This window comes from Cannabis sativa, chromosome 3, assembly GCF_029168945.1.
Source record: "Cannabis sativa cultivar Pink pepper isolate KNU-18-1 chromosome 3, ASM2916894v1, whole genome shotgun sequence".
Classification (NCBI taxonomy): Eukaryota; Viridiplantae; Streptophyta; class Magnoliopsida; order Rosales; family Cannabaceae; genus Cannabis; species Cannabis sativa.
Window position 1 is genome coordinate 70,088,806 of NC_083603.1, and position 26,383 is coordinate 70,115,188.

Consider the following 26,383-nt stretch of genomic DNA (forward strand, 5'->3'; position numbering starts at 1 on the left):
ATAATTCAAAAATCAATTTAATGATCTTTGAACTGCATATCTACTAACTATTTCTCCACCCCTATCAGTTCGCAAGATCTTTAACCACTTACCTTAATGGTGTTTAACCATTGCTAGAAATTAATGAAATTTTTCAAACATTTCAAATTTCTTTGCATAAGGTATAATCTAAAGTTATCGTTTTAAGAATACAACGAAAAACTCATATCCACCCCTGAATGTACATTCATCTGCGAATGAGATGAACTACTTTCAGTGGATATAGGCATATTAACTCTTTGCAGAGATTGATCTTGTCAAATCCACTATGAACAAGATACAAATGCCATAGATTAAGAAAATGTGGTAGTGTCTATGATGACATAGGTTTAGTTACATCAAAGAGTTCTTAGAATACTTCAAGTGGATCCTGGTCACAGAATCCCTAACTCACATTCCATACAGTTTTAATCCATTAATAAAAGATGGATATTAAACACTTGAGAAAGTGTAACTGTATTGTATTCTGGAATTAGAAATTTAAGAAAATTTCTATTTGGAATCTAAAATTAAAGTCAAAGACTTAAATTCAACCAAATATAATGAGTAATTCTTTCTTGGACCACCACTACTAATACAAACTCTAAGTCAGATTTGCCCATACAAGTAGGAGATTTCTAAGATTGAGGATTTATATCAATTGGGAATAGAATTTCGGGATTATAATCATATGCGTCATTTAATTTCTTAAGAGAAAATATAATGACATGAAATGATTCATAGACCATTCATCCAATGATATATTTGAAAGCTAATTCGAAATGAATAAGCTAAGAGGAATTAGGATAATTTCGTTTAAAATAAGAATCCAACGATGCTTCGATTAGCGAAAGTCAAAGTAATCTTATTTATATAATCTTCTTGTTTTATATCGTAAAAATACTAGTCTAAGGTGTCATCAATTGATGAACAGCTAGATGTCGCATATACAATATTTATCTTTCGAGATCTAACACTATTATGTATGTCTAATGGTGAAAATCCACTAGGGATTTATCTCATTAGATAAACAAGCCAAGTTAGACCAACAATGAAGATTCGAAATTAAACTACAACTTAATAACAGAAAATAACATGGTTCAATATAAATTCATACACAATTCAGAAATTATAAACATATAGTAAGTAGGAATGACAAGTGAAAATACTAAAACTTACAATCCTAAATATTTTCCAAGGTTTTCAACAAACTGATATCAGTGTCCCGTTTAGGCGAGAGTCAAAGCTACCATTCATTGAATAGAGTTGTCAGCTCGTCTAAAATGTTAAACATTCTAGCAACCTTTTATTCGATCAAGATTGGAATTCAGCGTTGTCCCGTTTAGGCGAGAGTCAAGGCAATTCTATCTTATGAGCTTCCACCATTGTTTCATAATTTGCAAGTCAAGTATGGTCGCCACCATTAGGGTGATCCATACCATACAAAACACTTACAAACTACTTATCATGCGAGGTTAAACGGTGCGAAATTGCTAATGAACGTTCCTCCATTAGGGAGGATTACTCACTAAAACAAACGCGGTGTAAAACCCACAATGGAGATCGAATGTCTCTTGATAATAAAGCTCATTATTTAAAAAGAGTTGTATTTTCTTTTATTCTCTTTATTTATTCTATTTATTTTAAATATATATTTATTTAATTAAAATTTCCAATTTAGAATGAAAAATTCTAAATATAAATTTTAATTTAATATTTATAAATTTTACTTAGATGGATATGAAAATAACATGAATTATTTCCATCTTAGTAATAATTTCCAATAAATATTTAGAAAAAAATATTTAAGTTGTTACAAAATTAATTTAAATTAATTTACAACTCAAATTTAATTTTCTATAAATATATATTGCATTTCGAAAAATTAAAGTATATAAAAATACAATTTTCGAAAAATGCATATTAAAATAAAAAATAAATCCTGGAAAAATTATTCTAATTTAATGTTGGCCCAAAATTAATTAATAAAATTAATTTACAACAAAAAATATAATTTTCCTATTTAATTAAATATATAAGAAAAATTACAAATATTTAAGTATGATGATGAAAATCAACTTAAATATTAATTTTCTATTTAATTAAATACACTAGAAAAATACTTCAAGCAAAAATATCACCTATCTAGATTTTCCTTTGACTAATTAATTCAATTTCTAATAATATACTTTAATTCAATTTATTTTAGATTAATCAATAAATGAAAAAAAATCATTGATTTAAGTTGATCCAAGAATTAATTAAAATAAATAATTAATTTACAACTTAATCTATTTTTCAAGATAAAATTCGAAATTCTAGCATTTAAGAAATGCAATTTCGAAAAAAATTGATTAATAAAATAAAGAAAAAATATATTTTGAAAATTATTTAAATTTAGTTGAAAAATTAAATTTCAACTAAAAATAATTCTCTATTTAATTAAATGTCATGAAAAAGAAATATTTAAGTATGATGATAAAAATCAACTTAGATATTTAATTTTCAAATTAATTAAATGTATTAAATTCAAGAAATAAATAATTAAGTGTAGAGAAGACTTAATTATTAATCTCTAGTTTAATACTAGGAAAAATATACTTAAAGTAAATTGTACCAAAATTAATTAATAAATAATTAATTTCACAATGTATAATATTTCCTATTTAATATTAGAAATAATAAGTAGTCTAGAAATAACTATCTAGAAAATATCTTATTTGACTAAGTATCTTTTCCACAAAATTTGAAAAAATATCTAATTTAAGTTGACTAGAAAAAATCTAGAACTTAAATATTTTTCAAATTTAAATTTAATTAAATATCAAAAATTAAGTTGTAACCACTTAATTTGAAAATATTCCATTTTAAGTTAATATTCGAAAAGATATTAACTTAAAAAATATCTAAAGAATCTTAATAACCAATGCCTAAAATTCCTCAACTTAATTTTGAAATTTTGAATTCAAAAGATATTCAGATTTAAGTTGGTTAGTTGAAGATAACTAAATATCAACTTAAATAGGAATATTTAATGAAAAATTTAAATTAAGTTCCAGAAAGAATCTAGATGGTTATAATTCTATATTTAATTAAATACAAGAAAATACATATAGTTTAGCTTAGAATAAAAAATAATTCTTTAAACTATATTTTTCTTAAATTAATTTCAAAATAAATGAAATTAATTATGTTGCTAATCAATTTTAATTAGGTTAAACTAGTGTAATTAACCTAGTACAGTCATTCAAATCGAGCAAATGGGCCTTCACAATTGGGGTGGTTTGTGTGAGGGGAGTCTTGGGTTCAGTATGTCGTACCCACTTCTATGGCTCCCAACTCTCACACAAGGCCCAAAAGAGAGGAATTTAACCTTAATAAGAACAACTGTTATTAATTGAATAAGCCCAAAACTAAATGGGCCTAAATAAAATCTATCAAGAACTATGATAATTTATTTTAGCAACAACAACCTATATGTATCTATAATCAAATTAAACACATAGGCTCACACAGGCACACTTTGGATGGGTCCTATCATGTTGCTAGGTCATACACAGATGAAAGAAGATTGTAAAATTTACCTGTTACAAATTATTAACTTGACCAAGGGAGCCATCAGATCATTAGATCTGGCAAAAAGTAACCATGGCTATTTGCAATCAAGTAATAATAGGTTTTAAAAACTTACACATAAGCTAAAACACATACTCCTGCAACAAGGTTAGTTGGATAGTTGGATGTAGGATTTATTTAATTTTAAATTAAATATTTAATTTCGAAAATAATTAATTAAATAAAAAAAAATAATTTTTCGAAAAATTTAAAAAAATTTGAAAAATTCGAAATTTTTTTTTTTTTTTTAAAAAAATTTAAATTTAAAATTAAACCTACAATTTTTGAAAAATTAGGTTTCAACCAACCTAAATATCATTTCAAAAAAAATTTGCTAACTACTTTTAAATTTTAAATGTTATTTTATAAATAAAAATTAAATAAAAAATTAGAAAAGATAAATAAATATCTTTTTCAAATTTTAAATGTAATTTAAATAAATAAAATAACAAAATTTAAAAAAAAATTAGCAAAATATCTTATATCATTTAAAAATTACATGATTATAAATATCTTATTTTAAATTTAAATATGGTCAAAATATCTAAAAAGATTTAATTAAAAAATCTTAAAAGATAAGATATTTTTAAAATATCTTAAAAGATATTATAAATATCTTAAAAGATATTATAAATATCTTAAAATATCTGACCTTAAATTTAAAAAAAATATAATCAAATTTAAAAATAAGATAGATTTTTAAGCAAAAAGATAAATACTAATTCTATTCAAATTCAAATTACACTAATATCTTGAATTAAATTAAAAAAAATTTAAATTAATTCAAAATGATAATTAGAATTGAATTAGGAATAGTAATAGTATATATACAAAACCATACAAAAAATTGGAAGTTAATTCCATGAAAAATTATGAAAAATTGAAGAAAATTGAAAAAATTCGAAACTGTACGGACAGTTCTGCATGATCGCGAAACTATCAAGACAAAATTTCCGATTTTGTCAAATCTTCAAAAAATCATAACTAATTCAAATAAAATCCAAATTGAGTTCTGTAAAAGGCTAACTTGCTTAATTTTTTCCATACTATCCAATAAAAATAATGTCAGAACCGAAATAACAATTATTTTTCACGAAAATTTCACAATCATCAATCAATCATCAAATAACACTCAATACAACATGATACCATCCAAAAAACATACAAACAATCGTTTTAAAGTCCAAATTTCTTGCAAGTAAATCAATTACCATGGCTCTGAGGCCAGTTGTTGGAAATTATTTTACCAGGATCTTAGATCTACTCACAAGTATGTTTATTAACATCCTAAATAAGAACTTTCTAAAACGATAAATTAAACACATATAAAGTTTAAGAAACCTTACATTGGGTGCAGCGGAATAATATGACTCCTTCCGTTCAGATATCTAGCCCTTGATTCCTTTCTGTAGCAGAGCATTATCAATATCTGAACCTGGATCTCTTTCTCTGAATCTTTTATGCTGAAACTCCTTTGCTGATGATCTTTCTTCACGATCTTCCTCACTATGATTGAGGTATCACTTGCTGTGTGTGGGCACTACTCATACACTAAGAAATTTCGAAATTTCAAGAGGGAAGAGAAAGAAGAAGTGGCAGCTAAAGATAGGGAGAGAGAAAGGCTCAGGTTTTTCTCTGAAGGAAAAAATAGAAAATTTTAGTGTAATTTTCCTGAAGCCTTCACTATCTATTTATAGCATTCCACTAGGGTTAGATTTGAATTATATGGCATTAAAATAATGAAAAAATCAATTTAAATTTCCTACAAAAGTGGCAGGCCATACACTTAGTGGATTGGGCCTTGCTTTTTGCAATTTTGCAATTTTAACACCTTTTGTATCTGATTTTCTCAAAAATGCCAATTTCCTAATTCAAACATTTAAATGCCGATTCTAACTATTTAATAACTATAAATAATTATTAAATAATATTGTCATTTATCATATTTATTAATTGAACCATACAAAGTATCATAATTAACAAATATGCCCCTATTAACTCTTTCTTTACAATTTCGCCCTTACTTAGTGAAAAATTCACAAATAGACATAGTCTAATTTGAGAATTATAATTGATTAATCAAAATCAATTACATGAGTCTTACAAGCAATATTATCTCAACTAGTGGGGGGACCATGGGTCTATATAACCGAGCTTCCAATAAGTAGATCAAGAATTTAGCACTAAAATTCACTAACTTATTAATTCTTCGTTGAATCCACGCATAGAACTTAGAATTGCACTCTCAGTTATATAGAATGCTCTATATGTTCCACCATATAGACACATCATTAGTTATCCATTGTTATAATCCTAATGTGATCAATGATCCTCTATATGAATGATCTACACTGTAAAGGGATTAAATTACCGTTACACCCTACAATGTATTTATTCCTTAAAACACTTGACCCCGTATAAATGATATTTCAGCTTATGTGAAATGAGTACTCCACCATTTATGTTCGTTTGGTCAAGCTCGAAGGAGATCATCCTTTGCTTACTATTCGCCAGATAGAAGCTATAGATTCCATGTTTATGATAGCGCTCCCACTCAATTGCACTACCGTGTTCCCAAAATGTACGTATCACCCTGACCTAAAAGTAGGCTTAACTAACAAATCAAAGAACACGAATAGCCTTTCAAGATTGAGCCTAATCATATCAGGATTAAGATCATTTGATCTAGGATCAACTTGGCGATATTGACTTGAATAGATATTACGGTAAGTTTAATAAATCTAAGTCAAAGTTCAATATCGGTCCCTTCCGATGCATACTCCATGCATCCAACCTAAGCTTTACTTTAACCAATGTTCTGGAAAGAACATAGTATTTCTCCAAATACAAGTAAACTCTTGTTGTAGATTATCATATCAGTAAAACCCTGTGTCTGATAAATCTAGGAAACTTTATTCACATAGTCATGTTTACTTTCCAATGTGTTGACGGCACAATAAACAGGATCAAGTATGTGAAAAGGGTTTCAGATGAATTTATACATTATGTACATATAATCAAGAAATAAATCATGTGAACCATGCAACATTAAATGTTGTTTCTGATCTATATTAATAAGTAAATTTGATTATATTGAAATGAGTTTTATTTAGGGCATTAAACCCAACAATAAATATGTTCTAGACTTAATAGAATTTATACATTAAATATAATCATGAAATAAATCATGTCAACCATGCAGCATAAAATGTTATTTCTGATCTTTATTAATTAGTAATCTGATTATATTGAAATGAGTTTTATTTAGGGCGTAAATCCCAACAAACTCCCACTTGCACTAATATAAAACAAAAGTGCATTTCAAATAATCTGAACACCTTGATATACAAATCAAGTGTAGTATGTAGTATACTCTCCGTAATAGGATCTGACAAGTTGAATGAACACAACCTTTTCTCTACCATTACATTTCCTTAATCACACAATACTTGATATTGTGAAATTCCTCTCTATATGTCTACTCTCTTGGGATACTGGATTCTATACTTTTGGCAACTACATTTTGTGTTAGTCAGGAAGTAACACTAGTAGTTAATAAATGTTGGAACAGTGCCAAAAATGTATAGAACTTTCCTTAGACTGAATAAGTATCTTTCCTGCAACTTTAACATTCAGTCTCTTTCTGGTAGACTTAGAGACTTCAGATAGGTTTTTACACTTCTCCAAAATTGCCAGTCCACCCCAAGAGTAATCACCATCTCATCGACAGACTTTCAAGCACTAATGCAAGTCTAGAAATCTGATTTGGTGTAGTCTAAGAGTATTAAATACACCCTTATCGACTAACATATAGTTCCTCTTCTTAATCTTAGGATTTACTTGATTGCTTCCAATGTTCCTTTCCTGGATTAATCTAATACCTACTCATTACTCCCACTCAACAGCAGGTGTCTAGTCTAAGGCATACTTAAGCATATCTGAGACCTCTCACTATTGATTTAAGAAATTATTTCATGGCTTTTATCTTTTCTGGAATAGTAGAGACTTTTCCTTAGATAAATGAAATCTATGTCTAGAAGTCGAGAAGCCTCTATAGATTTCCATTAGAAAGAAAAAATGCTTCAGCATCTTACTAAAGTAAGTTGCTTGCATTAGAGTAAGTGAATGACCAGACATACCACAAGCCATAGGTTTAGATCAGCTCAAACTGATAGTACTAGGAATAAGAAGTTTTGTTAAGTCCATTGAATAGACTTACTAACGAAAATATCCTTTCAAGTCCTTGTAATTGAAAACTTTTGGTTGTTCCACATGAATGGTTTTAACCATAGTTCTCCTGGCTTTTCTTCTTAGTTTCTTATTCTGACAATCCATTACTTGTTTAAACTCATAATGGATTTTAATCACTAGTGTCTTCCAAGTCATAACATGGTGAGTTCCTTGAAACTCTCCCACTACGATAAGGTTCCGAGGGTTTTTTCTAAGAATCTAAATGGTCTTGACCTCTTCGGTAGTGAAAAGACAACAGAGGCAGTGGGATCATCTTGTATAGAATAAGATGATAGAACACTTTTGGAATCAAGAAAAAAAATATCTCCTCTATTTGCTACTTTGTTTTCAGACTTAGTCATTTTCTTAGAAAAGTAGTATTTGTTGAAACAAACACTTTCTTATCTAATGACTATGGGATGGCCCACCCCTAATCACTTAGAATAGCTAACAAACATGCAAACCTTGGTTAACAGTTCTAGCTTTTCTTAAGATCATGATTAGGTCATCCATGAATCTAGTAATGGTTTACACTAAGTACCCAACCATTTCATCATTCTGAATTTTTTTCTATCACTGGGGTATATCCCTAGAAAGAATTAGGCAACGACTAGTAACTAATCATCAATATGCAAATCGAATTGCTGGGGAGGTAGGTTTGGATATAATTCAAAAATCAACTTAATGATCTTTGAACTGCATATGTACCAAATATTTCTCCACCCCTATCAGTTCGTAAGATCTTTAACCACTTACCTTAATGGTTTTTCACCATTGCTAGAAATTCATGAAAATTTTCAATCATTTCAAATTTCTTTGCATAAGGTAAAATCTAGAGTGATCGTCTTAAAAACATAACAAAAAACTCACATCCACCCCTGAATGTACATCCATCTGCGAATGAGATGATTATACTTTCAGTGGATATAGGCATATAGACTCTTTGCAAAGAATGATCTTGTCAAAACCACTATGAACAAGATACAAATGCCATATATTTATAAAATATGTGGTTGTGATTTTTCGATGACTTAGGTTTAGTTACAATAAAGAGTTCTTAGAATAGTCCAAGTTGATCCTAGTCACAGAATACTAAACTCATATTCCATACTTAACATACAGTTTGAATCCATTGATAGAAAGTGGATATTAATCACTTGTAAAAGTGTAATTGCATTGTATTCTGGAAATAGAAATATAAGAAATTTCTATGTGAAATCTGAAATTTAAAGTCAAGGACTTAAATTACACCAAATACACATGAGTATTCTTCTCTCTTGGACCACCACTACTAACCTAACTCTAAGGCTAATTTACCTAAAGTAAGCATATACAAGTAGGAGATTTCTAAGATTGAGGATTTATGTCATTGCGGGATAGAATATCGGTAATATTAATCATGTGCGTCATTCAATTTCTTAAGAGAAAATATAGAATGACATTATATGATTTATAAACCATTTATCCAATGATATATTATTTAAGCTAATTCGAAAAGAATAAGCTAAGAGGAATAAGGATAATTTCGTATTCAAATAAGAATCCAATGATGCTCCGAATAGCGAGAGTCAAAGTTATTCTTATTTGTATAATCTTGTTGTTTCATATTGTAAATATTAGTCTAAGGTGTCATCAATTGATGAACAGCTAGATGTTGCATTTACAATATTTATCTATCGAGATCTAACACTAGTATGTTTGTTTAATGGATGACAATTCATTAGGGATTGGTCCCATTAAAACAACAAGCTTAGTTAGACCAACAATGAATATTCGAAATTAAACTACAAATAATAACAGAAAATAACATGGTTCAAAATAAATCCACACACAATTCAGAAATTATTAGCACATAGCAAGTAAGAATGACAAGAGAAAATACTAAAACATACAATCCTAAATAATTTCCAAGGTCTCCAACAGACTAATATCAGTGTCCCGTTTAGGCGAGAGTCAAAGATACCATCCATTGAATAGAGTTGTCAGCTCATCTAAAATGATAAACATTCTTGCAACCTTTTATTCGATCAAGATTAGAATCCAGCATTGTCCCGTTTAGGCAAGAGTCAAGGCCATTCTATCTTATGAGCTTCCACCATTGTTTCATAGTAAGCCCTATAAAAGTCGCCACTATTAGGGTGATCAATACTAAAATAAACACTTACAAAAAAAATACTTATCTTTCGAGATTCTATGGCGTTATTCGCTAATGAACGTTCCTCCATTAGGGAGGATTACTCACTAAAACATTAACTATGTAAAACCAACAATGGAGATCGAATTTCCTAATAATAATAAAGCTCATTATTTAAAATATATTTTCTTCTAATATTTATTTTAATTAATTTATTTTAAATATATATTTATGTAATTAAAATTTCCAATTTAGAATCAAATTCTAAATATAAATTTTAATTTGCTATTTATAAATTATACTTAGATGGATATGAAAAATAAAATGAATTATTTTCCATCTTAGTAATAATTTTACAATAAATATTTAGAAAATTATTCAACTTAAGTTGTATCAAAATTAATTTAAATTAATTTACAACTCAAATTTAATTTTCTATAAATATATATTGTATTTCAAAAAATTAAAGTATATAAGGATAGAATTTTCGAAAAATATTTTAAAATAAAATAAAATAAATCCTGTAAAAGTTATTCTAATTTTATGTTGGTCCAAAATTAATTAATAAAATTAATTTACAACAAAAATATAATTTTCCCATTTAATTAAATATTAAGAAAAATTTCAAATATTTAAGTATCATGATAAAAATCAACTTAAATATTAATTTTCTATTTCATTAAATATACTAGAAAAATACTTCAAGCAAAACAGATAATATCTATCTAGACTTTCATGGACTAATTAATTCATTTTCTAATAATAATATATTTTAATTCATTTATTTCAATTAATCATTAAATGAAAAAAAAAACATTGATTTAAGTTGGTCCAAAATTAAAATAAATAATTTTCAACTTTAATCTACTTTTCAAATAAAATTCGAAATTTTTCTGCATTTAAATAAAAAAAATACAATTTCGAAAATAATAAAAAAAATGATTAAGAAAATAAAATAAAATATATTTTGAAAATTATTCAAATTTAAGTTATTCTGAAATAAGATTTCAAACTTAAAATAATTTTCTATTTAATTAAATATCATGAAAATAATAATATTTAAGTATCAAGAATGAAATCAACTTAAATATTTAATTTTCAATTTAATTAAATGTATTAAATATAAGAATTAAATAATTAGGTATAAAAGAAACTTAACTATTAATTCTAATTTAATACTAGAAAAATATAATATATTTAGATTGATCCAAAATCAATTATTAAACAATTAATTTTTAATCTAAAATATTTTTCTATTTAATATTTGAAAAATAACTAGTACTAGAAAAAACTATCTAGAATATATTTCATTAACTAAGTGTTTTTCGAAAATTAACTTTAAAATATTAAAATGAAAAATAAATTTCATATATTTTAAAGTTAATTATGTTGCTAATTAAATTTTAATTAGGTTAGACTAATATAATTAACCTAATACAATTATTTAAATAAGGAAAATGGGCCTTAACAATTGGGGTAGTTCATGTGAGGGAGAGTTGTGTTCAGTATGTCGTACCCACTGCTATTAGACCCTAACTCTTACACAAGGCCAAAAAGAGAAGAATTTAACCTTTAAATAAATAATTGTTATTCATTGAATAAGCCCAATTCTAATTGGGCCTAAATAAATTTACTTATGTTTATTTTAGTAACCTAGTCCATTTACTTAGTAAAACTTAAATGAGCTTCCTATATGCATCTAAGCCCAATAGCAAACATATAGGCTCACACAGGTCAAATGATTTGGATGGGCCCTATCATGTTACTAGGTTTACAGAGATGAAAGAAGTACAAAATTTACCTGTTACAAATTATTTATAAGATCTATTGACAATTAGACTATGATTAAAATCAAATTGTTGGATCTATCAACAAGTTAATCATAGCAATTTAGATCAAATAAATAATAGGGTTGTTAAAAAAAAATTAATAAACAATATAATTAAATAAACAAATATTGTCCATGTAACAGATGTGAAATAAGATATTAATATAATTAAATTATTATTCTTAAACTAACTAACTAAAATTTTGAAAATGTAGGATTGTTATAAACAACCTTAAAAACTCAAAATTTAAAATTCAAAAGTGAAAAACTAATTTAAAATATCTAGGTTTATTTGAATTATTTTTATCAAATTAAATTAAATATCAAATAAGATCAATGATTTGAAAAAAAAAATATCTTTAATATCATTTTCAAATCTTATAATTTAATAAAATTAAAATAATAAAATAAACCAATTTTAAAATAGATATGGTTAGATAATTATTATTTTAAGAGTAAAATAATAAATGAATAATAATTATCCTAATTATTTGTCAAAATATCTTAAATTAAGCATTATTCAAATTTCTACAAAATTATCTAAGTTATTTAAATATTTAAAATATAATTTATAAATTTCCAATAAGTAAAAATGATATATTAATAGTAGAATATCATTTTTGAACTTTTAATTTATAAATAATTAAATATTTAACAAAATAACAAATTTTTGAGTTTAAAAATATTATGGTAAGAATATCTATAAAAATATCTAGGTTAATTTCAAATTTATTAATTATTTAATTTGTCATATAAAATAATCTTAATATAATATTTCAAATAAAAAAGATAAAGTTATCTTTTTGATTTAAAATATGTAAAATATGAAAATATCTAATCTTACAATTAAATAATATATTAATATTAAAGAAATTAACCAATTTTTAAATCTGACCATAATTTAAAAAATGAAATAATCAAATTTTAAATTTAAACCTCAAAATATCATGATTAATAATAATCTATTGAAAACTAAACATTATTAATTTAAAATATGATATTTAAGTTCAAATATATTAAAAAAAATAATATTTTATTTTAATTTAGGGTTTGAAAATAGCAAAAATCCGAAATTGGGAAAAAAATCCCTAAAAATTCGGAAATTTGGTGCATGAACACCTGCTGCCCACAAGGAGGCTCCACGCAGCCTCCTACGCGTGCGCAGGTGAAGGGTTTGCAGACATGATTCCCCAGGCTTCAGACACGATTCCCCAGGCTTCAGCGTGCGTATCACCTTGTCCAAAGGACTGGTGTGCGTGCGATTGAGCCATGTGCACCCGATTTTCAAACTCTCATATATTTTTCAATTTTTATCGCAATTCAGTTCCGTGAAAATCAAAATAGCTTAATTTTTCACAAGAAATCTAAATAAAATATTTTCAAAAATTCAAAAAAATATTTTTCATGGAAAAAATTCTGAACAACACATACATTCATCAAATAACACATAAACCACATGAAACCATCCAAATAATCACATAACATCGTTTTAATTCATATTTCATGAAAATAAATCATTACCGTGGCTCTGAAGCCAGTTGTTGAAAATATTTTACAAGGATCTAGATTTACTACCAAGTATATTTTATTAACATCCTAATATGAATTTCTAGAACAATGAAATAAACACATATAAAGTTAGAAAATCTTACATTGTGTGCAGCGGAATATAATGACTCATTCCGTTCAGATATCTAGCCCTTGATTCCTTTCTGTAGCACAGCATTATCAATATCTGAACCTGGATCTCTTTCTCACCTTCCTTGACGCTGACTCTCCTTCTTGTTGAATGGATTCTTCACAGTGTTACACACTATGATTGAGGTACCACTTGATGTGTGTGGGCACTCACTCTATCACTCAAGGTTCGAAATTATTGAAGAAGAAGAGAGAATTGGTTCGGCTATAGAGAATAGAAAGAGGCTCAATTTTCATCTGACAGAGTTCAGTGTGAATGTGAGCCATCACTATCTATTTATAGGTAACCACCTAGGTTTGGGTTAGATTTATTTGGCATTAAACTAATTAAAAAATAAATGGTAAATTAAATGTATAGTGGCCGGCCATGTATAGGATAATGGGCCCCACTTGCAATTTTGCCATTTTGTCATTTTTCCATCCCATTTTCTCAAAAACGCCAATTTTCCAATTTAACCACTTAAATGTCAATTCCAATTATTTAATAACTAAAAATGAATTATTAAATAATATTGTCATTTAAGAAATTTATTAATTAGACTTAATAAAGTCTTTCAATTAATAAATAAGACCTAGAATCTCTTTTCTTAAAATTTTGTCCTTGCTTAGTGAAAATTCATAAACAAGACATAGTCTTATTTTAGAATTATAAATGATTAATTAAAATCAATTAACTGAGTCTTACAAGCAGTATGGTCTCAACTAGTATGGGGACCATGGGCCTATATAACCGAGCTTCCAATAAGCTGATCAAGAATTTACCAAGTAAATTCACTAGCTTATTAATTCCTTATTGCATCCACTCTTGGAACTTAGAATTGCACTCTCAGCCATATAGAACACTCTATATGTTCTACGATATAGATACGCTATAAATTATCCATTGTTATAATCCCAATAATCAATGATCCTCTATAGATGATTTACATTGCATAGGGATAAAATTACTGTTACACCATTTCAATGTATTTTATCCTTAATACACTTGCCCCTTATAAATGATATTATAGTGAACTAATATGATCATTAAATGAGATCTCAATCATTTATATCTATTTAGCAAGGTAAAAGGAAATCATCGTTTCACTTCAAAATACCTATAGAAGCTATAGATTCCATATCTATGATTAGCGCTCCCACTCAAATGCACTATCATGTTCCAAAATATTCGTATCACCGTGACCCGAAAAGTAGGCTTAACTAACAAATCAAAGAACATGAATAATACTCTTGAGATTGAACCTAATCATGTCAGGATTAAGATCATTTGATCTAGGATCAACTAGGTGATATTAAATTAGATAGATATTACGGTAAATTTAACATATCTAATCAAAGTTCAATATCGGTCCCATCCAATGTATACTCCGTACATCCGATACTAGTAAACTTTGCCAATGCCCTAGAAAGGACATAACACTTATCCAAGGTGTAAGAATACCTATCGTTGATTGTCATGTCAGTCTAAATCCAGTGAACTGACAAATCAGGGAATTAAAAAGAAAAACTTTCGAACATATAAATATGATTATATTCCACTGTGCTGACAACACTATAATCATATATGTTTTGGACTTAATAGAATTTATACATTAATTATAATCATGAAATAAATCATGTGAACCATGCAACATAAAATGTTATTTCTAATCTTTATTATTTAGTAAATCTGATTATATTGAAATGGATTTTATATAGGGCATAAATCCCAACACACTCTTGATCTGCAACATGCATCTTAATCTGGTTGTAGCCAGAGTAGGCATCCATGAAGGACAATAGCTTGAACCCGGAGGTGGCATCCACCATTTGGTCAATCAAGGGTAAGGGGAAGCAGTCTTTTGGGCAGGCCTTGTTGAGATCGGTGAAATCTATACACACCCGCCATGTCCCGTTTGGCTTTGGCACAAGTACTGGATTGGCCAGCCATTCTGGGTAGTACACATCTCGGATCAGACAAATGGTTAGCAGCTTGTCCACCTCTTTTTCTAAGGTTTCTCCCTTTACTGGGTCAAGGGGACGTCGCTTCTACTGCACTGGTGGCATGTCCGAATTAACGTTCAGGACATGAGTAATCACATGCGGGCTTATGTCGGTCATGTCTCCTTGGCACCACGCAAAAACATGTTGGAAGTTATTTTACCAGGAACTTAGATCTACTCACAAGTATGTTGATTTAACAACCTAAATATGAACTTCTAAAACGATATGAAATAAAACATATAAGAGTATCAGAAATCTTACAGTGATTGCAGCGGAATATATGTCTCCTCCCACTCAGATCTCTAACCCTTGATTCCTTTCTGTAGCAGAGTATAATCAAGATCTGAGCCCGAAAGTCCTTCTTTGTTGTCTCTGAAATCTACACAGCCTTCCTCACTATGATTGAGGTATTACTTGATGTGTGTGGGCACTACTCTAGCACTCATACATTTCGAAACAGTGAAGAGATAGAGAGAGAGAGGGTGGCGGCTCAGAGAGAATTTTCTGAGAGAAAATTCTTTCAGAATAATGCTGTGAAAAGCTTTTTCAGTTGTGTTGTGTTTCTGAAGCCTTTGCCTTCTATTTATAGAAGACCACCAAGGGCTATGATTGACATTTTGAACTGAGAAAATCAAAGGGAAAAGGAAGGTAAGTGGCCGGCCTAGGCAATGTGGAAACAAGGCTTGCCACTTTTCCAACTTTCCTTTTCCTACACTTGATAGTTTTCCTTTTTGTGAAAAATTGCCAATTCCATTGTTCAACCATATTAATGATAAATCTAATTATTTAATAATTAAAAAAATAATTATCAAATAATATATTATCATTTGTTTTATTAATAATGAAACTAATTAAAGTTTCCTAATTAATAAACATGCCCTTCAAAATCTCTATTTACTGTTTTGCCCTTAATAAGTGCTAAATTCTCAAACTGACAAGTCCATCTTGAGAATTTTTAATTGATTAATTAAAATCAATTAAATGAGTCTTACAAGTAATATCATCTCAACTAGTGAGGGGACCATGGGTCTATATATCCGAGCTTCCAATAAGCAGATCTAGAATTTACCACTTAAATTCACTGACTTATTAATTCTTCGTTGAATCCACACATAGAACTCAGAATTGCACTCTCAGTATATAGAATGCTCTATATGTTCCACCATATAGACACATTATTAGTTATCCATTGTTATAATCCTAATGTGATCAATGATCCTCTATATGGATGATCTACACTGTAAAAGGCCTTAAATTACCGTAACACCCTACAATGTATTTTATCCTTAAAACACTTAACCCTGTATAAATGATATTTCAACTAAGTGAAATGAGTACTCAATCATTTATCTCGTTTGGTTAAGCTCGAAGGAAATCACCCTTTGCTTACTATTCGCCAGATAGAAGCTATAGATTCCATATTTATGTTAGCGCTCCCACTCAATCGCACTACCGTGTTCCCAAAATGTATGTATTGCCCAGACTAAAGTTTTAGGCTTAACTAACAAATCAAAGAACAGGAATAACACTCTTGAAATTAAGCCTAACCATATCAGGATTTAGATCATGTGATCTAGGATCAACTTATGATATTGAATTGAATAGATGTTTACGGTAAGTTTCAAAATCTAATTCAAAGTTCAATATCGGTCCATTCCAATGCATACTCCATGCATCCAACCTGAGCTTTACTTTAACCTATGTTCTGGAAAGAACATAACATTTCTCCAAATGTAAGTAAACTCTGTTGTAGATTGTCATATCAGTGAAACCCAGTGTTCTGATAAATCTAGGAATACTTTATTCACATAGTCATGTTTATTTTCCACTGTGTTGACAACACAATAAACATGTTCAAGTATGTGAAAGGGGTTTGGATGAATTTATAAATCAAATAGACAAGAAATTGATTAAGTGAACCAAAACATACACAAGTGAATGAAAAAATTACTTCTGTTACTTTATTGATATAGAATAATCTGGATTACATTGAAACAGAGTTTTATTTAGGGCATAAAACCCAACAAAACATTCGTGGCCGCCCTTAATGCTTCAATGATTTTGTCTCTCTCCTCCAGCTCTAGGCTTTTTCCCTGGCGGAGGATCTTGGTAGGGTCGAGGTCGCACACTTGCACTTCCTCGACGTCTTCCATAGGTTCTACAATTTTTTCGGATCCCACACGGGGATCTAACTCGTCTTCTTCTGCCAACCTTGGCTCAATATTCTCACGGACCATCAACACTGGCAAGTGTGTTGCGACATTATAGCACTGCGTGGCCTCTCCTTGGTTACCCCTTAGGGTTCCTACTGTAGCCTCCTGAGTGGGGAATTTCAGGCACAACTGTCGGATGGATGTGACTGCGCCAAAATCAATCAAGGTCGGTCGGCCAAGGATCGCGTTGTATGCAGTTGGGCAGTCTACCACCACAAAAGGGCAGTACTTAAAAGAACTCTGAGGTGTATTCGGACACAGGGTGACTGGCAGTCTCACTTTTCCAATTGGGATAAGTCTGGTTTCATTGAATCTTGTGAGTTGGGAACCGCTGGGTGATAAATCCCAATCCGTGAGGCCTATGGCTGTGAAGGCTTCTTTGAATAATAAATTCACGGAACTCCCGTTATCGATCAATATTATAGCCACAATCTTATTGGCAATGGGAGTCTCTATGACCAGGGGGTCAGGATGAGGGAAACGCACCAGTTTTGCATCTTCTTCCGTGAAGGTAATGGGCTGATCCATGAGTCGGGGCATTTATGCTAGAAGCTGGGTCACTTCCCACACTTCGTCGTGTTTTATGGCTCCAGCGTAGCGCTTTAATTCTTTTCTGGTGGTCCCCCCAACATGGGGCCCATTGGAGATCATGGCCACTCTCCCGTTGGCTCTTGGCGGGAGCCCAGGGACCTGCTGAGGGATTGCTCCCCCAGGGGTACAATGGTTGTTGGTGCTCCGGGTGCACCCCCTGGTGCCACCTGGGGCAACGCGCCTCCTGCCTGAACCAGATTGAGATGGGGTAGCCGGTTCTTGATCCACTCGTACAGATGACCCAACGGGATCAAGTTTTCGATCTCATCCTTCAAATTTTTGCATTCATTGGTGTTGTGACCAATATCGTTGTGATATTTGCATCTCTTGCTGGGATCCCGCCGCGAACTGTCCCTGTACAGAGGAGGAGGCTTCCGGTACCGTATATTTTGCCTTGTGGCAAAATACACTCCCTCTTGCGTGTCCATTAGCTCTGTGTATTGGGTATATTGAGGAGTATAGCCCCTTCGTTGTCGCTTGTCTTCCGTCCGGTTGCTACCCTTTGAGGATCTCTTACTCCGGGAGCTTTGAGGAGGTCTTGTCAAGCTTGCGGTAGGAGCAGAGTGAGACGGGGCTTGTCTAGTAATCCCCGAGGGGTTGCTTTGGGGATTCCCAAAATGCGATGATGCGGGAGCCAAGGCTAGGCTCTGATTATATCTTCGTGTAGCGGAGAACTGTATGCCGCTCATTTGAGGAGTGGCCGGTGGTAGGGCTCCCGAGAGCTAAGCCCAGGTACATATCTTGACACTCCAGTTGGAAAGTATCTTCCATAGGCCACTCTCTGGGCCTCTTCCAAGTTGATGTATTTTTGGACCCTCTTCTGGAAATCTTGGAGATTAGTCGCTCCTTCCTGTTGTAATTCATTCTAGAATGGGGTTCCCGTACGGATCCCAGCTTGAAGGAGTGCAAGCTGTTGTCCGTCATCCACTTTCTTGGTCTTTGAGGCCTCCTCTTTGAACCTCTTTATAAAGTTCATCAAGGTTTCTGTGGGTAGTTGCTTCATGTTAGTCAAGACGCTGACTTCGAGATTGATCTTTCTCGCTGTGACAAACTGTCTCCGAAAGTTGACTTGCAACTTGTTCCAGCAGTCCACAGATCTCGGCTCCAACTTTTTGAACCATTCCTCGGCGGAACCACTCAATGTTAGTGGAAAGCATAAACATTTGGTGTCATTGCTGACCCTCATAACCGTCATTACCTAGTTGAAACAAGATAAATGGTCGCTAGGGTCCGAGTCTCCAGTGTACGCTGTCATCTCGGGCATCTTAAAATTTTTGGGGAGCTCTACCTCCAATATGAGCCGGGCGCATGGCTCTCGGTCCTCGCAATTGGAATCTGAGTCATCCCCCTTTTGCCTCCGGGAGACCCGAGCAATGTCTTTGCGCAGTGTTGCCAACTTTACCAAAATTCCTTCATTCAGTGTCCCCGTGGAGACCGCTGGTATATGTTTCTTCTTGTCCAGGTGATCTCACAGATTACCGTGTTTTTCGTTGATTTTTTTGTCTTAAGTCAACGGGAGGGTACCTCCAGTTCCTTCTTCCTCTCTCCCCGGGCTCTTGGTGCACGAATACGCTCTTTCGGTCCTCTCAATCCTAAGGGCCAAGACTCCCTTTCTAGAGCTTGCCCCTCTGCGGACCTTTCCCTTTCGAGAAATCTGAGCGGACCTTTCGCGGATCCTGCACCTTTTTCTTTCTCCCCGGGATGGAAGTGGGGTTTTTCCGTTGGTTTTCTTCAGAAGGGTACCGTATAGGACTCGGTTCCCCGGTCTTGGGTTTCCGAGTGCTCGGTGAGGACTCTTCCGGCATTTCCCTGAGTCTTGCTGGGATGGCCTTACGGTGTATATGAATCCCTGCTGTCTCCATGGCTTTTTGCATGGCGACCATCACCTCTTGCATTTTCCTATTTTGTTCTTTTTGGGCCGCGATCTCAGCTTCATGATCAGCATCCTTTTGCCTTAAGAGCAGCAACTCTGTATAACTGCCTTCGTCGTAGGCGTCATACTCATAAAAATTTCCCTCGTACTCATCGTCGTTGGCCTCATCTCGTTCCTCGGAGTCCACGTTCACTCTTGAGGGCACTTCCTCGTCCTTTGGATTTTGAACATCCTGAGGAGGACGGGGCTGACGTGTATTGTTGCGAGTTTCCAACATTGTTGATTCAACATCTCAGATTGTTGTCTGTTTAAAGACGCCTCCTTCAGCTCTCAATGAAAGCACCAAAACGTTCACCGAGATTTTCGGCAACTAGTTAAATAATGTATAAGAAGAGCTGTAGAAAGTTTAATGCATGATACTTTTACGTGGTTGGGGCATTAATGAGCCTTAGTCTACAAGTCTTTTTTATTAATGAGAGTATTTATTACAGAGAATGTTCTTGGTGGATTTCTCTCCTTGATTCCTTAAAACCAAAAAATGTTCGACCCCTTTTCAGTCTATTTGTGGGGTATTTATAGTGTTTTTCTGGGGCGATCCCTAGGATTGGATCATTTGTCTTTTTGTGCTTACTCCATAGGGGCACATATTCCTAACAGATGTAAAATAGGAAATACTGTTGGAAATATTTTACCAGGATCTAGATTTACTAACAAGTATGTTTCATTAACATCCTAATATGAATTCTAAGACAATGAAATAAACACATATAAAGTTTAGAAAACCGTACATTGGTTGCAGCGGAATATAATGACTCCTTCCGTTCAGATCTCTAGCCCTTGATTCCTTTCTGTAGCAGAGCATTATCAATATCTGAACATGGATCTCTTTCTCTCATTCCTTTGATGCTGATTCCCCTTCTTGTTGATTGATTTTCCACAGTCTTACACACTATGATTGAGATAACACTTGATGTGTGTGGGCACTCACTCATTCACTCAAGGATTTCGAAATTATTGAAGAAGAAAGAGGAGAAGAGCTTTCGGCTATAGAGAATAGAAAGATTCTCAGTTTTCATCTGACAGAATTTAGTGTGAATGAGAGCCATCACTATCTATTTATAGGTAACCACCTAGGTTTAAGTTAGAATTATTTGGCATTAAAATAATAAAAAAATAAATGATAAAACCCTGTAAGTGTGGTCGGCCATGGGCTTTGGATAATGGGCCTCACTTATGCAATTTTGCTGTTTTATCATTCTTGCATCTCTTTTTCTCAAAAATGCAAATTTTCCAATTTAACCATTTAAATGCCAATTCCAATTATTTAATAACTAAAAATTAATTATTAAATAATATTGTCATTTAATATATTTATTAATTAGACATATAAAGTCTCTTAATTAATAAATAAACCTAGAATCTCTTTTCTTTACAATTTCGCCCTTGCTTAGTGAAAATTCACAAAGTAGACATAGTATAACTTTAGAATTATAATTGATTAATCAAAATCAATTAACTGAGTCTTACAAGTAGTATGGTCTCAACTAGTATGGGGACTATGGGTCTATATATCCGAGCTTCCAATAAGCAGATCAAGAATTTATATCTTAAATTCACTGACTTATTAATTTTTCGTTGAATCCACGCATAGAACTTAGAATTGCACTCTCAGTATATAGAACGCTCTATATGTTCCACGATATAGAAACGTCATTAGTTATCCGTTGTTATAATCCTAATTTTATCAATGATCCTCTAATAGATGATCTACATTGAATAGGCACTAAGTTACCATTACACCTTCAATGTATTTTATCCTTAAAACACTTAGCTCCGTATAAATGATATTTTAGTGAAGTGAAATGAGATCTCCACCATTTATCTCTATTTAGCCAAGCTCGAAGGATATCATCGTTTCACTTCTAAATTCCTATAGAAGTTATAGATTCCATATTTATGTTAGCGCTCCCACTCAATTATACTATCATGTTCCCGAAATGTACGTATCACCCTGGCCCAAAAGTAGGCTTAACTAACAAATCAAAGAACATGTATAATATTCTTGAGATCGAACCTAAACATATCAGGATTAAGATCATTTGATCTAGGATCAACAGGTGATATTGAATTGAATAGATATTACGATAAATTTTAATAAATCTAATCAAAGTTCAATATCGGTCCCTTCCGATGTATACTCCATACATCCGATGCTGGTAAACTTTGCCAATGCCCTGGAAAGGACATAACACTTATCCAAGGTGTAAGAATACCTATCGCTGATTATCATGTCAGCAGTGAACTGACAAATCAGGGAATAAACTTTCGAACATATAATTAAGATTATATTTCACTGTGTTGACAACACTATAATCATTAACAAATTGATATATTCTGGACTTAAATAGAATTCATACATTATTTAAATAATCATGAAATAAATCATGTGAACCATGCAACATTAAATATTATTTCTGATCTTAATAAGTAAATCTGATTATATTGAAATGAGTTTTATTTAGAGCATAAAACCCAACAAATACATGACCTATGTTGTAGGTATCTTAGGAGTTAGGTAGATGTAATATTTTATCCCCTCTTGACTGATGTGATATCTCATAAAGTAGCCGTCACTAGACCCATCGATTACAACGTAATAGCCGTAGAACGGGGCTTGTGCCAACTGTCACGTCGTTTATAGAGATTTCAATACGTCTTCCTCTGTGCGGCATTAAATGCGAAAGGACTATTCAAGAGATCTCCACTCCTCCCGGAACTGCCTTAACGTGCCTTTGACCTCTCAGAGAGTAAGGATACTCCTTATGCCTTCCTCTGGGAGGCATCTTCCCTGAGATGTTCCTCTTTTGTCCGAGACTTAGTTGATTTTCATAAGTGATAATCCTTTCAAATCCACGTGTTGTTCTTATCTGCGTTCACGTATTTTGGGAAAAATCAAGGGCAACAATAATTGTAAAAAAAAAATGAAAACTTACAAATATACTAAAATTTGAGTTAATTTTTACCAAAATATTATCACGCAGAATTTTTTTTAAAAATATTGTATTTTATAAAACAATAGTAGAACACAAAATAGAACAACTAAAAATAATAGTGGAACAACTAAAAAATAACTGTTGAACAAAAATAAAAACTTAATATAGTACACAATATAAAACTTATACACTATTTTTTTTTAAAAAAAACACAATATTTTTAAAATGTAAAAAAAATAGGAAATTTGGTGTAAATAATCTAAAAAAATTACCAAAAGACAAAAAAATTTCTTTATATGATGATGAAATATGTATATTTTGGTAGAGAAATCCGCTCAACTAGTTCAATAGATCGTGCGATATCTAGTAAGAATACTCTGTGTAGAAAATCATATTTATCTAAAAATTTAATCGTAAGGATTATTTAATATATTTTCACATATAATAAATTACAATAATGATTGGATTTATTTATAAAAGATAAAGGTCAACTTTGATGATTTGGTTGTCTTTAAATTTATTTATTTATTTTTCCATTCATAAAAAACTATGCGAAGAAAAGCCCAATCGGCAGACCAAGCCAAAGACAGACGTGCAATTTTTTATAAAATGACAGGCTGCAATACGACATAAACTAATAACTCATTTCCATTGAAAAATGCATATTTGAATAATTAAGGGTCTCAACCCAACTGCCTGTATGAAATGCGTGCAAACTGTGTCAAGCTTACAATGACACGTATACACACACATATATATATAAACATTATGGGAAGCACGTTCAACAAAGTGCCCCACCACATAGAAAATACTACAAGAAAACAAAAACACTTGTAATTTGTAAGACTATATTATTTCATTTGTACCTTATTGTATGTAATATTTCTATATATATTACATAAGATTCAGAGCGATGATGACTTTGAAAGAAGAAATTCAGACTTTTGAGTCCAACACAAAGAGAACGATCGTTGCCAATACAAGGCAAACTATTATACACATACCCAGCAAGCTAGTTAGCTAGGCACACCAAGAAATTTTTTAAGAGAAAATGGGGAAGAAATATGTGAGACTTTGCTTTGGAGGCCGGCCCAGAAGTAGTGGTTGTTTCCGGGTTCATTCCCTTCAGTGTATTCGGTCAAAACCCAGATCCAATTCGTTTGGATCGGTTGGTCAGAAGGCAGAATTTTTGAGCCAAAACAGTAATAATAACATAGCTACTGATACAGGAACTTTAGCAAGAGATGATGATGAAGATGAGAAGATCAGTACTGGTAATAATGGGGCTGATCAGTCAATGGGGAACAAGATAATGATTGTCGTTGATTCAAGTCTTGAAGCCAAAGGAGCTCTGGATTGGGCTCTATCTCACACTGTTCAGAGCCAAGATACTGTCGTTCTTCTTCATGCCACCAAGCCTTCTAAACAAGGTGAAACGAATCATATATATTTTACTAATTGATCTCATGCCGTTTTTCATTTTCATAAGCTTACGTAAATGTTTTAATTAATTATAAATTCTTTTGTTTTTTGTAGACTTAAGTGGGAAAGTAAATAATCTCAGGGCCACTGAAGTTCTTCACTCTATGAAAAATACTTGTGAAAAGAAAAAGCCTGGGGTAAGTCAAGTGGACATGACTTTTTCCTTTAATTAATTTATGTGTACTCAGTATACTATTAAATATGTTTGTTTGTTTGTTTTTTTTTAATATAACTAGAAACCATTAGAATTTTATATTTAATTAATTCTATTGAAGTGTTTAGAAAATGACTTAATGGATATATAACAACACAATTGTACTCTCTAGCTAAGATAAGTCAACTACATAATATGCTTGGATTTGTAAATAAATGCCTAGATAAAATTAATAAATCCAATCGTTATAGTTATTAATGCCAACTAGATATGAACAACAAGTGCCAAAAACAGAATTTATAATATTAAACAAATCAATAATTATAAGTGTATATTCATATCCATATACATATATATGTTAGAATGATAATGTAAAACAATTAAATAATCAAATTAAGCTGGTTTTGTGTTGAAAAATAATAGGTTAAAGTGGTGATAGAAATGCTACAAGGGAAAGAAAGAGGAGCAGCAATAGTGGAAGAAGCAAAAAGACAAAGTGTGTCATTACTAGTGTTAGGTCAAAAGAGAAAGAGGTCGATATGGTGGAGCATAATGAGGAGATGGTCAAGAAATGGGGTTCGAGGAGATGTAGTGGAGTATTGCATAGAAAATGCTTCATGCATGACCATTGCTGTGAGGAGAAAGCACAAGAAGCAAGGAGGATACTTAATCACCACCAAGCGTCACAAGAACTTTTGGCTTTTGGCTTAAGATAACCGTTATTTATATGTAAGAAAAGATAATAAAGAAAAAAGAAGAGAAAAGTAAATAATTCTTAATTCATTGTTTTTTAGTTTTGTGAATTATTTTCACACCCCATATATGTATTTGTGGATTCTAGATATGTTTTTCTTGGTGTAACCATGTTTTTTAGTTTGGTTAATATGATCGTGAAACATTTGAGTTTTTGTCTACATTTAAGTGAATAGTATTACATATAAAAAAAAAATTAACACATAGTTTGACCATCAAGTATTGCCTTGTAAATATTGAATGATATTCTATGACCGTTACTAAATTAAAAAATATAAGACTTGATTTTTGATTATATCAATAACCATATATGGTAGTTCTAAACATCACTTTATAGCTTAACAAGAACCAACGCCAACATCAACTTATAAAAGAGAGATAATAAATTTCATCAATCACAGGCTATATATAAAATCAATATCGTTCATTGGGATGATATTTTATTTTATATGGTCTTATATTACACATGATGGGATTAGGTGAGTATGCTTATTTTAATCACAGGAGTAGGCGACGATAGGATTACAAGTATGTGCTATCCACGTATGTAATATACGCTATCATTCAATATTAAAATTGAAGGATATGAATGGCATTACTATAGCTATAATAATCTATATATATCGGTTGGGCACGAACAGAACGACACTAAAAAAAAACCATTTGAAGTGGTAGCGATAATATTCCTCTTTGTTAAATGTTTTATATAATTAAATCCATGTCACGCCATTTTAATGTAAATAATCGTTCAAGCACATTACATGAAATACAACTATATAAATTAAACAAATGACAATTTAGAGTGGGCATCTTATATA

General features: G+C 31.2%; 1 protein-coding gene across 1 annotated transcript; it reads left to right on the plus strand.

Annotated features, from left to right (window-relative positions):
- The first annotated feature begins 23,955 nt into the window (after window positions 1-23,955).
- On the plus strand, window positions 23,956-25,726 carry LOC115702299 (uncharacterized). The gene is made up of 3 exons (XM_030629747.2): window positions 23,956-24,606; window positions 24,713-24,795; window positions 25,236-25,726. The coding sequence occupies exons 1-3, from the start codon at window positions 24,228-24,230 to the stop codon at window positions 25,521-25,523; spliced, it is 750 nt and encodes a 249-aa protein (XP_030485607.2). The 5' UTR covers window positions 23,956-24,227; the 3' UTR covers window positions 25,524-25,726.
- The last annotated feature ends 657 nt before the right edge of the window (window positions 25,727-26,383 follow it).

Bases quoted from the DNA above. Each gene is read 5' to 3' on its own strand.
- LOC115702299 (XM_030629747.2), top strand. From the start codon at position 24,228: ATGGGGAAGAAATATGTGAGACTTTGCTTTGGAGGCCGGCCCAGAAGT. The intron at 24,607-24,712 runs GTGAAACGAATC...TGTTTTTTGTAG, and splicing joins CACCAAGCCTTCTAAACAAG to ACTTAAGTGGGAAAGTAAAT. The intron at 24,796-25,235 runs GTAAGTCAAGTG...GAAAAATAATAG, and splicing joins GTGAAAAGAAAAAGCCTGGG to GTTAAAGTGGTGATAGAAAT.